The following is a 14,564-nucleotide window of genomic DNA, read 5'->3' on the forward strand; positions in this document are numbered from 1 at the left end:
TTCCCCTTTAACAGATTCTGAACCACCATGTTATGCACACAGGCAGTGTATATAACACCATTAAAACATTCCTGTTGGTCTCTCATTTAATTTTCTTTCAGTCTACTTCTTACATCTTCTTGAACGGCCTGTATTTACGCTGCTCGGTGCGCTGCTGTAGGACACCAGCATTCTCGGATGATCGAAGTGTACAGTGGCGTGCCATCACTTTAGCCTGGGTAAGTAAATTCACTGCAAATAGTCAAAGCGATGCAGTGCAGAATGCATCTCATTAATGTCAGATTATTCATAAAGATGCAACCCAGGTCTGGATACTGCTTTGAAAAAGTGTATTTCTGCAACTCATTTCTTCTGCTAAGGGAGGCATGTTTTTGAAGCTCATTTATTGCACTGGTAAGTTACTATACAATGAAGCTTTCAAACTTCATTCTCAGGGTGGCTTGGCTACGTGAACTCAGCCAGCCTCTCTGAAGTAAACATAATGCAACGACCATTAAAATCTTGATGCCGGCTGGTTTTATTGGATTATATCCTCCAGCTCTCCCAGATGTGAATTTCCGGCGATAACCTGTGCAGCAATAAACTTCATTCAGCCACAAGAGTGTGCATGTGAGAGGATTGCCAATCTCCTCCGCCAAACCAGAATCAGCCGGTATCGCAGGAATGAAAGAGCGTGGAGATTTGAAATCGCAGGGAATGGCGACAAGGCGGTGCAGAAGACGAGCTGCCTGGGGGGCCAGGGGCCCGACACCGCTGCCGCACTCCTGCAGAAAATAAGCCCCGGGGCGGCGAGCCGGGGCGAGGCTGAGCGGGGCCGGGCGCAGGTGGGCACCGGAGCCTGCGGCAGCTCTCGGGGCGCGGAGCGGCGCCGCGGGCTGGGCTGACGGCGGGGGCTCGGTGCCGCGGCGGGCAGGAGCGGCGGCGCCCGCTGCGGTGAGTAGCTCGGGAGGAGGCGGGAGCCGCCGCACGGCACCGGCAGCGGCAGCGGCAGCGGCAGCGGTGCGGGCAGGGCAGGGCACGGCAGCGCGCAGCAGCCGCCCGCCTGCAGCAGAGGCGGCCCGGGCCGGTGCCGTGCGGCGCGGCCGCGGGGCTGCCCGGGGGTGGCGGGGCTGCCCGGGGGCGGCCGGTCCTCTCCGTGCGGCGGCGGGCGGGGGGCGCCGCCGCAGCGGCGGGGTAACTAGCGGTCATCCTTTGTGCTCCGCCGGGCGGGCGGCGCCTGCAGCCGCGCCGGCCCCCAACGCCGCCCCGCCGCCCGGCCCCGCCGCCGACGCAGCCCCCGCGGGCAGGGGGCGGCTGCGCCCGAGCCCCGGCCCCCGGCCCTGCGCCGCGGCGAGCGCTGCCCCGGCGACGGTCCGGGGCGCGAGGGGTGGCAGCCGTCCCCGCCCCAGCGGCGCGTTGCATAGGTGCGCTTAAGCTCGGTGCTGGGGGAGGCGCAACGCGCAAAGCTCCCACATTTGTTGGTGGTGGTGCGGGGGGAGTGCATCCCCTGCCTTCGGGCTGCTCCTGTAGCAGCCTGTAACCTACGGCAGGTTGTAGGCACGGCGCCTGGTGCAAGCGGCTCGGCACCGAGGGGAGGGGAACGCTCACCCCCGCGCCTGCTGCCGGCTGGCTCGGGCGGGGGTCGGAGCGGGACTCCCGCGGGGCCCAAGGGCAGCACCCGGAGCCTGGCGGTGGAACTGCCGCCGGCTGCAGGCAGGCTTGTGACCCTTGGAGTTGCGCTGTAAAAGTTGAATTTCCCTGGTTTTCGTTTCCTTGCTGGGGATGCACAGTTAGGCGCTGTGGCTCTGGGCTGCAGGAGGGGCTGGTACCCACATCTCCAGTGAAGTCACTGACAACTGAAGTGCTGAGCGGCTTAAGACTACCAAAACTTAAGAGACCCCAAATAAACTAGGCTTTTAACAATATTTTTTATTTCTGTATGTCTTCAAAAGACAATTATATGTGGCACGTCTACTGGGAATACTGTGAAGCAAAACTTATTACTATTTATAATGCATTTACACGTTACTGATTGGAAGTGCCTTTAAAGTATGATTTTGCTCTATATTTGTTAACACTGAGGCAGTCAGGTACTGATCTACAGTACCTGATTTACCCAAGTGTCTGTAAATTATTAATGATACAAATTTTTTATATTAAGATCAGATGTTTTTTGATGATCCAGTTCAACTGCAAGCTAGAGAGCCATATCTCCACTGATGGCACAGGGAACTTGGGTGTTTGGCTGCTAGCTTTGGTCTTACTACAGCACCTGCATTTGTCCCTAAAATAGCTCATGAGTCAGGTTTTCAGAAAAGCTCAGCATCTTTGTGGGCACTAACGTCTGGGCCAGTTTTCTAAGAGCTCTGTATACTGTGTGTGCAAGCAATATTAAAAGATTTTCTGAAAAAAAATCTAGTCCTTCTCCAGCTGGCCAAACAAGAATCCAGATTCTCCTGCTTTTAAATGCATTCCCTTGTGAGGGGCTTTATTCAAACGCTGGCACTGAGTGGGTTTTCACTACCTTGCTCGTTGGGGAAACACGGCTGGCTTCACAAATGAGCTGCCATCATTGTCATTGCAGTTTCTCTAGGATTTCACAATTGCAAAGAGCCCCTTGGGCTTCTCTGCTGTCCGCAATAGTGTGTTCTGGGCAGTGCTGTGGGGTGGGAAGAAGGCTGAGGGCAGGTAAGTGTATTTCTCCTGGGTGCGATATGGGTGCGATAAGCCACGGGGTGATGAGGCAATAGCGGGGAGAGGATCCAGACAGCAAGGCCCTTGCTTTATCTGGAGCGAGAGTTTGTGCAGTCATTGGAGATTACCTTCCCTGCTTTTGAGTGTGTTCACTCTGAACTTGTGACGTTAGTGGAAATTAATGGTATAAAAGTAATAATGTGCAAGAATCCAGTTCAAAGGGAAAATATATACATTTTCTGAAGGTTTGTGGGGGTTGATGCCAGTATGACATTAACTTGTACCTATTCAAGTCTAAGCCCGTTCTGTCAGTAAGATTGCAAAGATGAGCATCATACCTTTGCTTCTCAATGTCAACTATTTTTGCTTTAAATAATTTTAAATATATAAAAGACGTATCTATTTCCTGTCCAAAGAAAAGTGTTGCATCCAGTATCAGTATTCAGGTGGACACAAAACCAGTCAAGAGCATGAAAGAGAAAGGTGAGGCTCCACATTTAATCCTGACTCTGAATCTTCAGTTACATAATTTTTTATTCCATTATCTAAGATGTACTGTAATAGCCATCATACATTTTCACTAATCTTATACAGAGCATGTTTAGCAGCTTGCAATTTTTCTTCATTCTGCTGCTTCTCATTATTTTCCATTAGCATGATTATTCATTATCTTTATTACCTTCATGCATTTAGTATTTTTCTCGCTTGTGAGTGGGCTGAATCCTCAGTAGTCATATAAACTACATCAGTGGGGGATCTAGCTCCAGGTACATTAATAGGAAAGAGCTGAGATGCCATCTTTAAGACCTACCTTCTGCAGAGCAAGAGCAAAGTGTAATTTTAACTAAGGCTGTCCCAGGCTGTCCTCTTAAGTTCAGAAAAAAAGTCTGCACCACCGCCTGGCTCTGACTTGTTCCCCTGCTACCCCTCCTGCCTCAAACACCCTGCAGGACCTCTAGAAAGACCTCTAAGGATAATCCCCTTTTCTCTCTGCCTCTTGACTGGGAAAGAAAAAGCCAGTAAGTCATTTCAGTATATGTTCCCACTGGCACCCAGGTGTGGACTCATCAGCTGGTCCCAGTTTACCTGCTTGTGTGGCAAGTATTAGTGTTCTTCCTCACTGTGTCACCAGTGCCTTCAATGGCCAAGTTAGGGCTAGTGGCAACTGGGTCCATAAAGGGTATCCATCTATGACAAACTTGATACTATATTCTGCATTCACTGCCAGTTTTCAGTAGTGAGGAGCTAGCCCTGAGGCACACCTTCTGAGGGCTCACAGAATACATAAGGAGCTTTTAAAAACAATTTTTGATAAAATTCTTCTTTCCTTTGATTGTTGTGAAGCTGATGGCTCTTTTTATTTTCTGGAGAAGAAAAGAAGACAAAAAAATACCATCTCTGGTAATTTGTATCATTACATTTCTAGTCTCCATGGAAACCTATGTGGTGCTCCACCGTTGGGTAACATTTCAATATGTTGCAGCAGAAATCAGATGGAGGGAAGACTGAGTTCTGCACCTTGCCTGTTAATCAATTAAAAATGGTTTTAAAGTTATTTTCACATTGTGTTGCAATCTTCACTTAGAGTAACAATAGAAAAAATCACAGCAATCAAATTAAGCTATTATGTCCTGATCCTGCGTATACCTATGCACGTAACTCTGCCACTCGGTTTGATTCTGATAGGCATTGGCATTAGTTTGGAAGAATTCTTTGGTTTTAGTAGGATTGTATAGATTAATAGTATGGAGACTGAAAACATAATAGCAAACTGTTTGTCAAGTACACTCTAATAAAAAGCTTGCCAGAGAGGTAGTAACAGTCCCCTTGTTGTAATTTGTGTAAGCAAAGCATTTTGAAAACCAAGAACCTTAAATCTTTATCTTTCTCTGTCTTCACTCTTTTTCTTCCACTGCTAAGGAAAAAAATATATCCAAAACTGGTTTCCTCTGAAAGTATATGGTAACTTCATCTACCTGCCTCTTCAGGATTTCCTTTTTTTATTCCAAGCTTTATCAACTTGAAAACAAAGGCACATAATCTTACTGGGACAGCAGAAGGTGATACAGACAAGGAATATACAGAGAGAGACCAGTCTTTTTTTTGTGACCACAGTGAACCCATGAAAAGTAAGTGCTCTCAGCCACCTAAAAGTAAGTTAAAGTGTACAGTAACGGAAATAATGCAGCCTACTGTCAACCTGTAAATAACCCTGCACAGACAGCCATGATATTAAGGTACACAAAGAAATTTTTCTAAGCATTTTACATTTGCACAATGAAACCCCAGTATGCACTTTACAACTGCACTAAACCACAGTGGTGAAATATGGTAGTGATTTATGCTGTTCACTATAACCAAACTACAAAATCTGATCATTCTTTATGTATTTTGAAGGTATTTACTGCATTTGTTTCAGAATACTGTGGAGAAAATGTATGCTAGTCGAGAAGATATTGGATATGATTTTGGAGATGATTCAAAAGTTGGAAGTAAGCCAATTAAGCCTAATCCAAACATCGATGGAGGATGGGCTTGGATGATTGTACTTTCCTCTTTCCTTGTGCACATACTTATCATGGGGTCCCAGATGGCCCTTGGAATACTCAACATGGAATGGCTTGAAGAGTTTAATCAAAGTCGTGGCTTAACAGCATGGGTTAGCTCCCTCAGCATGGGCATTACACTTATTGTCGGTATGTTCCAGCATAATTTATTTCAAAACTACATAGATTTTTAGAATATGTTTGCCATTTATCCCTCAAGTATTTTCTTACAGTTTTCCATTTTATTAGCAGGGCTGCCCAAGTTCTCCTGAGTTGCCTTTTTAAGGTCACCAGGACATATTTTACAAGTTAGAGGGAGAGAGGGAACAACAGGGAAGATGATAGAGAAGACAATTACTCCAGGAGACAGCATGAGCAGGAAAGGATGACTGTGACTTCAAGGTCTCACTAGAATTAAGAAAACACATGATCTGTGAAGCTTGTGGTCCTCCCCGTACTCTATCTGGGAGGAGAAAATGTTCAATTTAGACAGTTTATATTTCAGTTTGGCAGCTGAACAAAAATTTATTTTTTAAGTTGTGTTTGGATCAACCCAAAATAATATCTGGAGGGGTATGTTTGTGTGTATATGTGTATATGTATATGTATCTCTCCTTAAATTAAGATTGAAGAAGTTGTGTTTAGGTCTGCCTAAAATACTCCACTGAAAACAAAATAAAATGTTTGCTTTCTCGTTACTTGTGAAAAAGGCTTGCCCACACACATCATTGATATTGGGAATAACGGTTTCAGTTTCTTTTTTTAAACTATCCCTTCTTTGTGGGGAAACCTTGATTTTAGGTTCTGCTGGTATTTGGTCAGCTGGTTGAATTTTTCTTTCCACAATTTTGAGCAGTAATAGGGAAAATAAACTGAATAGCATGAGTAGCCTGACGTTTAATGTTTTGTTTAAAATGTTAAGACTCTTCATGTGAATAACTATTAAAGAGTACAGAGAATTAAATGAATACTTTCATCATTTTTTTTCATATATTTTAACAGGTCCTTTCATTGGTTTATTCATCAGCATGTGTGGGTGCCGCAAGACAGCTATGATTGGAGGGATAATGAATGCCCTAGGTTGGATACTGAGTGCCTATGCCTCCAATGTGCACTACCTCTTCCTTACATTTGGAGTGACAGCTGGTAAGAGCTGTACTAAGGTTTGAAAGTTTTTTTCAGTTACTTTTGATTGCTTTGAAGGTTATTTGGGTGAGTAAAGAGGGAAGTTAGACTGTAAAGTTATTCCAGCTTCTCTTACACACTCTTTGCAGCCTGTTACTTTTTGAGAATACTTATTTATTTACTCAGTGGATTGGGCCCAATAACTTCTGTTGTCATGTAAATCTGCCATGTTGAAGATGGTATTTTTATCAGTTTCTCCCAGGTGAATGTATTAAAGGACATTTTTAATTGGAAGAATTAGTGTAATCCAAACTTTAACAGTGGAATTTAAAGACGTCGAAACACTGTTGAATTATATATCTAGCTAACTCCTCTCTAACGCAGGAAGAAACAGTAAGTGTTCTCTACAGGAGTTGCTCCATATTAATAAAATACCAGATTATGATAACTATGTACTGCTTCAAAACCCATTTTAAAGGGTGTTGGGAGTTGCTAGTGGTAGGTAGCTAAGCTGCACACAGCTGCTTTCTTACTGTCCTGCAGTGTCATGGGGGAGAGAATCAGAAAGGTAAAAGTGAGATAAAAACAGTTAAATAGGTAAAGCAAAAGCTGCATGCACAAGCAAAGCAAAATAAGGAATTAATTTGCTATTTCCCATGGGCAGGCAGATGTTTAGCCATTTTCAGTAAAGCAGGGCTTCATCATGTGTAAGCGTTACTTGAGAAGACGAATGCCACAGCTCTGAATGTCTTCCCTTCCTCCTTCTTTCCCCCAGTTTTATTGCTGAGCATGACATCATACGGTATGGGATGTCCCTTTGGTCAGTTGGGGTCACCTGTCACACTGTATCCCCTCTCAGCTTCTTCTGCACCCCCAGCCAACTCACTGGCTGGGCCATGTGAGAAACAGAAGAGGCCTTGATGCTGTGCAAGCACTATCTAGAAGCAGCTAAAACATGCCTGTGTTATCAGCGGTGTTCGGGTCACAGGTCTAAAACACAGCACACATGAGCTACTATGAAGAAAATTAACTCGATCCCAGCCTCAATTAGGACCATGCATGTAGCTGTATTTCATATATATTTCATAATTTCTAATGAAGGATATTCAGATTACAGCAACAACCACTAATAAATAGCAACTATTTTTGCCACATTTTTTTACAATCGGAATCACTGAAAGAAGTAATATATTCTTATTTTTATTGGAATTAGGTCTCTAGAAAGCATTTTGACATGTGTAAGGGCCCAATCAAAATATGAAAAGGCATGGGTGTTCAGGCATCTTTCTTGAAAACCAACAGATCCCTTGTGCCTGAATGCTCAGTTTCTAGCAAAATGTGGCTTCTTTGTGAAAAAAATTAGTTACTTTAAGAAAGTTATGTAGAAGAACCCAGTCCTCTCTACTTAAAGCACTACTTCAATTTATTCACTGTTCGTTTCTGGAAAGAGACACTGTTAATAGATATGAAACAAATGTTCAAGCGATCCAAGTAAGAAATACGAAATTTGGCCTTTAATTATTATGAGCAACACTGAGCAATTCAAGGGGCTTTGAAATATTATTCACTCCACGGATAACAAGGCCAGTTACGTTTGCAAATGAAGCATGGTATCTATGTTATAGGTGACAGAAGCATTACGAAAAAAATGAATTGTTTGCAATACTAATAATAGCTTCAGTACCCTCCATTCCCTCAAACTATCCTTTCACAGAGTTTCATAGAAATCTGCAGAATTTCTGTACATGATGGTTTTTTCTAGCTCTCTGTGTGGAAAAACATTGAAACTAGCAAGGATCACTGTGATGGCTCTTTGTACCACCATACCACAGATTTCAGTGATGTTGTAAATTCCTGAACAAAAACAATAATTACAGGCAGGGTTCTGTCTTTTTTGGAATTTCTGTTCCATATATATATTAAATATAATCAAGCAGACAGGAATCCCCACACTCTCTCAGCCCTTGCTGCTTTTCAGAAAAGAGCATACACAAAATACCAGACAAAAAGGCAGAGATTATACAGAGAATTTAAAGAGGGGTGAAAACCACATTTTCAGAAAAAAATCTGAGGCAGATTTCTGCATGAGGTGGAGAAGTGAGATCTTGCCAGAGTAATTCTGGTCAGAAAACCAGTGTAGCGATGCCTGAGATGTTTTTTCCATCTCCATGAGACTCCATTCCCCATCCCCTTGCCCGCCATCCCCTTGCTCGCCAACCCCGCACTCCTGATCTTCTCACTCACCCATCATTTCAGTCCCTGTCCAGTCCCATCCCCTCGCTCATGGTCACCTCACTCACCATCACCTCAGGGAAGTTGTTTTCATGTTCTCGTGGCTGCTAGATGTAAGATGGCTGTTCACTTAACAGCGGCCACCTCCTGCTGTGACCACCTGTGGGCCTGCACGTAGTGCTTGTGGGCTCACTTATGGCTCCTGGGCTCCCCGTGAGTGACTGCCATGTCAGATGGCCTCACACGGGATGTCCCTAGGATCCCCACCTTGCCCCTGGCCGTGGCCACCCCGCCGCCTCAGCTCCCATCCCCAACGTGCGCCCCGCCTCAGCATGGTTCCCCTGCCCCAGCTCCCTGCAGCCTTGTCCCCTCACCTCCTGGGGGACAGCTCAGGCCCAGCTGTGCAAGCTCTGCACCCCGCATCAGCCATGGCGAGGCAGGGGACCCTTCTCCCCACTCACCTGGCCAGGGGAGCCCTGGGGTGGGCGCCTGTAGCTGCTGGAGTCCCTGCGGGCCTGGCTGCAGGGGGGACGGCTCTGTGAGGGAAAGGAGTGGAGAGGCCTGTGGCCCTGTCGTGCCTGTGGAAGGTGCTGTGCCTTTCACGCAGTTAACTACCTTCTGTGTTAATTCCGCAGAATGAGAAGATAAGCTAAAATACAGAAAACTTCTTTATTTCTTGGGATGCGCAGGCGGGGGCAGTAAGCACTTCATGCAAGCGGGAGCGTGGGCTGCTCCCTCACAGCGGCGAGGCAGGCTGTGCTGAGGCAGGCGGTCGGCTGGGGGGCCGAGAGATGGCCTTGGTGTTTGTGGCTGCCACTGGGGAGGGAGACCTTGTGCAAAATAAAAACCTGGTCAGGTGTTTGTGTAGCAAAAAAATAAATATTTCTAACAGACAAAACAGGTCGGTTCTGACCACTACACTGGCGTGGTGCTGAGGTGCTTTTTTCAGGCTTTGCTGGGAGAACTACTCTTTCTCTGGTCTAGCTGTAGCTAGATCATGCTGCACCTGCATACGGCTGTGTTATCAGCTATTTAGGAAAACTTTTAAGCCCCAAACGCTTTTCTAAAGTACAATCACAGTGAATTTTGAAGCATCTTCTGGATACACCTCTCCCAGTCCAAATCCCCTCTGTCAGGAATTCGTTGTGAGAAAAAATGGGCAACTGTTACCTTTAATGGTGTGTTTGCACAAGTCTTAACGCTTTCTGCTTGAAACAGGTACCATTAATACCCTGGGGTTTAACTACAGCTGAGGGATTTTCTACAGAACTATAGAGATGTTCCTCTTAAGAATATGCCTATGCAGCTACTGTGTGGCCCTCCCTGGACTTCCCTGGAGTGCCCAAAGAGAAACCTGGAAGCCACCCAAGGTCCCACCACCCAGCTAACCTACCCTGTGCTGACTCCTGAAACGTGTTGCTGGTGAACTCAGGCAAAAGCAATAATTGCCCACTAAGCAATTTCTGGTCACTGATACAATCAGATGCAAGTATTATAAATGCAGATATTTCAAAACAGAGTTTGTTTTATGTTTGTCCTCATATTAGCTGTCACTGATTTATCGTGGGATGTTTGGGACTTTCCAGCGGTACCATGCTAAACTGAGGTAAAGGTTTTATCTTCCATGTATTTCAGTTTTCCCAGCAGTTAAACAGCAGCATTGTATTCTCACAGGAATGAGTATTGCAAATTTTGGAAAATACTGCAAGACAGAAATGAAAGCTAACGTGAGAATTAAATATTTATTCTCAGTTTTACCATTATGCTCATGCAAAAGTTAGGAATAAAACTGATTTGTTTTTCACACTTTTTATGTTGTTGGCAAACGTTCAGATTGATTTCGGTTTTTGTTTTCATAGGCGCTGGAAGTGGCATGGTTTATCTGCCTGCGGTGGTCATGGTAGGGCAGTATTTTCAGAAGAGAAGAGCACTTGCGCAAGGACTCAGTACCACGGGAACAGGGTTTGGAGCCTTCCTAATGACTGCCTTACTGAAGTACCTCTGCATCGAATTTGGGTGGAGGAATGCCATGTTCATCCAGGGTGCCATCTCTCTGAACCTTTGTGTCTGTGGGGCGCTTATGAGACCACTCTCTCCCAAAGACATGGTTAGCGAAAAATATGTTGTGAGAAGTAATAGTGAAGATAATCAGGCAAAAGCTCTGTCCCATTCTGCAGAGACTATAAAATCCAATGGAGTCCTCAGTGAAGAACCAGAAAAAAAAGAAGAGGCAACAAATGAAGAAGTGCTTGACAGTGTTCAGCACATAGAAATTGGAGGTAAATCTGGAAGTGGAAGGAGTATGTATGGACTGCGCATTCTTAAGACAGTGAGCCAGCTGACGGTTACAGTCAGGAAGGGCTTTGCAATATGGTACTCCAGCTACTTTGGAGCTGCATCACTGTTTACCAATAGAGTATTTGTGGCCTTTATAATTTGGGCTTTGTTTGCCTATAGCAGCTTTGTCATTCCCTTTATTCATCTTCCAGAAATAGTCAAGCAGTATAACTTATCTAGTCAGAACAATATATTTCCTTTGACATCCATTATAGCCATTGTTCATATTTTTGGTAAAGTGATCCTTGGAATCATTTCTGATCTCCCGTGCATCAGCACGTGGAATGTCTTCCTCATGGCTAACTTTACCCTGGTCACCTGCATTCTTACTTTGCCACTAATGCAAACATACATTAGCCTGGCTGTGGTTTGTGCTCTAATAGGATTTTCTAGTGGCTATTTTTCTCTAATGCCTGTTGTGACTGAAGATTTGGTTGGAACTAAACACCTTGCAAATGCCTATGGCATCATCATTTGTGCCAACGGAATATCTGCATTGTTTGGACCACCCTTTGCAGGTAAAAAGTTCAAATTGCTAACCAACAGATGTTTGTATAAAAACTGTGTGACTTGTTATATTATTATGCTTTCTTATGTTATAAGCATGTGTAATTAACAAAATTACAGCTGCTCCAGAATGGACCATAACATCCAGCTTCACATTGATCGATTTACAATTTATAGATCACATCCACTGGGTACCAGCTCACTATTCACACACTACAAATTACAGTCCTTACAAAGAATGCCAAATCTATTACAATCTATCTTTCGAATGGTATGTTTCCTTAAAATACAATCATACACTTTTTTTAAAATGAGAAGGGTTTAACCTATTTTTATGTGTTTTGTGTAGTATATGCACACTATTGAGTGAGCCAACAGGATTTAGAAGAAAGCTTATTCAGTGCCCTTTGAAAAGCAGCACCATATATTCTTTTAGCACCTCTCAGTCTGTGCTGAATATGTCTTTGTATTTGGGTCATTAGTAACAAAGCAAACAGGATGCAATTAGTTGATGTAAAAAAGGGTACAGATCTTGAGGTTACATTGCAATGCAACCAGCATACCATGAGGGAATTTTGCTATTTTGCGTTCTCAAACCTTTCTGGAGTAACTTTAGTGTATTTTTGCAAAGGAATTAAGGTTGGAATGAGAGTCACTGCAGTACTGAGATTATATCTCTTGAAAAGTCTTTTATCGATATGAGGCTCTTCGAGAAAGCTACTGAGAATGCGTTTGCTTGCACAAGACAGCATTTGAACTAGCCTGCAGTATCGGGCATTTTACAAATAGTAGGGTGGAAGAACTAATTGGTTTGGGATTTCAAAATGTCTGTTTTAAAGCCAGACCTGTGATAACTTGCTTGAAAAATGTACAGTTTTAGAGAGAAAGTTGCTTGGCTTCTTAGGATGGCACATAGCTAGAGTCCCATTTTTAGACTTCCATAATACTTAAATGAGGGGACAGGTTTTGCACTGGTTTTGGTGAATGAACAAGAGATTTTGTTAATAAATTTCCATTTGTAGCATCCAGAGGAGGAGACAGTCACCACCTTTTTTTTTTTCCACAAAACATCTATGGATTTGACTGAAATGTCACGGGAGAAATGTGCAGTATTTTTCATATTTTCCCATGCAATGCACCTTGTTGTCAACCTTTGTAACAAACATGTTTTGTCCTTATTTTGCAGGTTGGATCTATGACATCACACATAAATACGATTTTTCTTTTTACATATCTGGCTTACTGTACATGGTGGGAATATTATTTTTACTTATACAACCTTGTATTCAAAAGAAACAACCAAGCGAAAAATCTACGGAAGAAGCACAAGGATAGAACAAATTCCAGAAATTTTTTTACAGATTTTTTTTTTTTTTCATGTTTCTATTGTATGACAGTATGAAGCTGTTTTTCTTATGGAACCAACCACACTGAGCTGTACTTAAGTGAAAAGCAATTATGCTCCAAAATGCTAATAAATTATTAGAAATACGCTTTTAAAATGAGTGAAGATCTTTTACTTTAGAACTAACAAATGCAGCAATTAAAAGCACCCTGCTAGTCTTTTAGAATTGGAATAATGCTAGGAGGCTTTATCCTTGCTTCTCTTCAAACTTGTCACCACTACCCATTGGTGAAACTCCATTGACTGCAGTGCAGTTGTTCCGGATTTATACTAGTTCTACAAGAGAATTTGATCAGTATACGAATGATTTATAAAAGGCCTTCCTACTATGTATTTGGTCTGAAAAAAGGTTAGTTACTGAGTATGCCAAAATGATTGTACTGTTGAGATGCTAGTACAATAATTTGATTAATTCAGTGTATTAAAATAACTATTTCTGTGATGCAAAACTAAAGAAAAGTTCTAAGATTTTTCTGAAACTACTCTCTACATAAAGGATTTTTTTAGTTTATTTTTTAAAAGTATCAACTGCATAAGGCAGCCATCCTCAATACATAGGCTACATTACAAATGCTGTGACACTGAATGCACCTGAAGTAAGTAACATAAAACCAGAAACAGGCAACATACGGAAAATATTACTGTTATTCACAGGCTGGAAAATGTTTCCAGAAATGGTCTGAAGCTTCTGGCTGCTTCACCTAATTAGAGGTATTGTAGAACTTTGTAGCATTGCCATTGACTCCCTGCATAGGACTTGTTTGTCAAGTAAACAGTACTAAAGAAATAAGAGTTGGCCAATTAGAAAATTGGCCAAATAGAGTTTTAGAAAGAACTGGACTACAGCACAGTAAATCTTGTTACACTTAATTTAGTAATAAAAACTGTCACATAATGAGCAGTTGTGTTGCTGCTTATAATGTACGCCATGGACTATTTAAGACTGATCACATTTGAGATACTTATTCACTAGAAAATTAGATAATTCAGAGCATGGAAGAACTAAAGACCATTCAAAATATTCAAATAAATTTTCTTAAACATTGCTAAGTGCCTGGTAATCAATGTAGAATGTTTTGTATGGTATACAAGACATAACTTTTTCAGCCTTGAGAGGCAAGTCTGATGGTAATTTTCCTATCAAATAAAAGTCACTATAGGTTTTTTCCTGCTAGCTTTATGAAAGTTTTGTCATGACGGATCAGGTTCTTAGTTTAATACTGATACAGGCTGCTGAAATTATTTAAAAAAAAATTAACACTATTCAGTTATATTGAGTAAATACTGGGAAACAGTTCAGCATGCAATGATATCATTATACAGATATTTTTTATAGCCGCAGGGTTGGTTAAAAAAAAGTTCTGAACTGCAACTCTTAGTGTTCTATAATGCAATTCACCAGCTTCTTAGTTTCGCACTTCTACAACTGTTGGCAGCAACATACTTTAAAATAGATCACTGAAATAAGCCAAGTTAAAGAAGAAAACCTTAAGAAAACCCCAAACTACTTTAAGATTTAGATTATTTCATTCATATAGGATAGTTATGTATGGCTTTTAAAATTCATATTAAAACAACTGAGGTGGCAGGGAACTGCAACACACTGTGTGAACATGCAGTCAGTAATTTCTTAAAATCAGCTTTTGTTTTGGAGAAAACGTTCATGTAAACTACACTTTCACATCAGTTCTTTTGTTATAGGTTTAACGTCTTTTTAGTGTGAGTGCTGCTGCTAGCTT

At 42.7% G+C, this 14,564-nt stretch overlaps 1 protein-coding gene across 1 annotated transcript; it reads left to right on the forward strand.

The window, feature by feature from the left end:
* Positions 1-1,304: 1,304 nt before the first annotated feature.
* SLC16A14 (solute carrier family 16 member 14) lies at positions 1,305-12,922 on the forward strand. The gene is made up of 4 exons (XM_080409632.1): positions 1,305-5,369; positions 6,222-6,365; positions 10,436-11,431; positions 12,607-12,922. The coding sequence occupies exons 1-4, from the start codon at positions 5,108-5,110 to the stop codon at positions 12,753-12,755; spliced, it is 1,551 nt and encodes a 516-aa protein (XP_080265758.1). The 5' UTR covers positions 1,305-5,107; the 3' UTR covers positions 12,756-12,922.
* Positions 12,923-14,564: the final 1,642 nt, after the last annotated feature.

The sequence above is a fragment of the Falco punctatus genome (assembly GCF_963210335.1).
Source record: "Falco punctatus genome assembly, chromosome: 13".
Lineage (NCBI taxonomy): Eukaryota > Metazoa > Chordata > Aves > Falconiformes > Falconidae > Falco > Falco punctatus.

What these genes read in the sequence shown, in the direction of transcription:
- SLC16A14 (XM_080409632.1), top strand. Translation starts at nt 5,108, where the DNA reads ATGTATGCTAGTCGAGAAGATATTGGATATGATTTTGGAGATGATTCA. An exon ending in TACATTTGGAGTGACAGCTG is followed by an intron (nt 6,366 to 10,435) that starts GTAAGAGCTGTA and finishes TTGTTTTCATAG; the next exon opens with GCGCTGGAAGTGGCATGGTT. An exon ending in GTTTGGACCACCCTTTGCAG is followed by an intron (nt 11,432 to 12,606) that starts GTAAAAAGTTCA and finishes CTTATTTTGCAG; the next exon opens with GTTGGATCTATGACATCACA.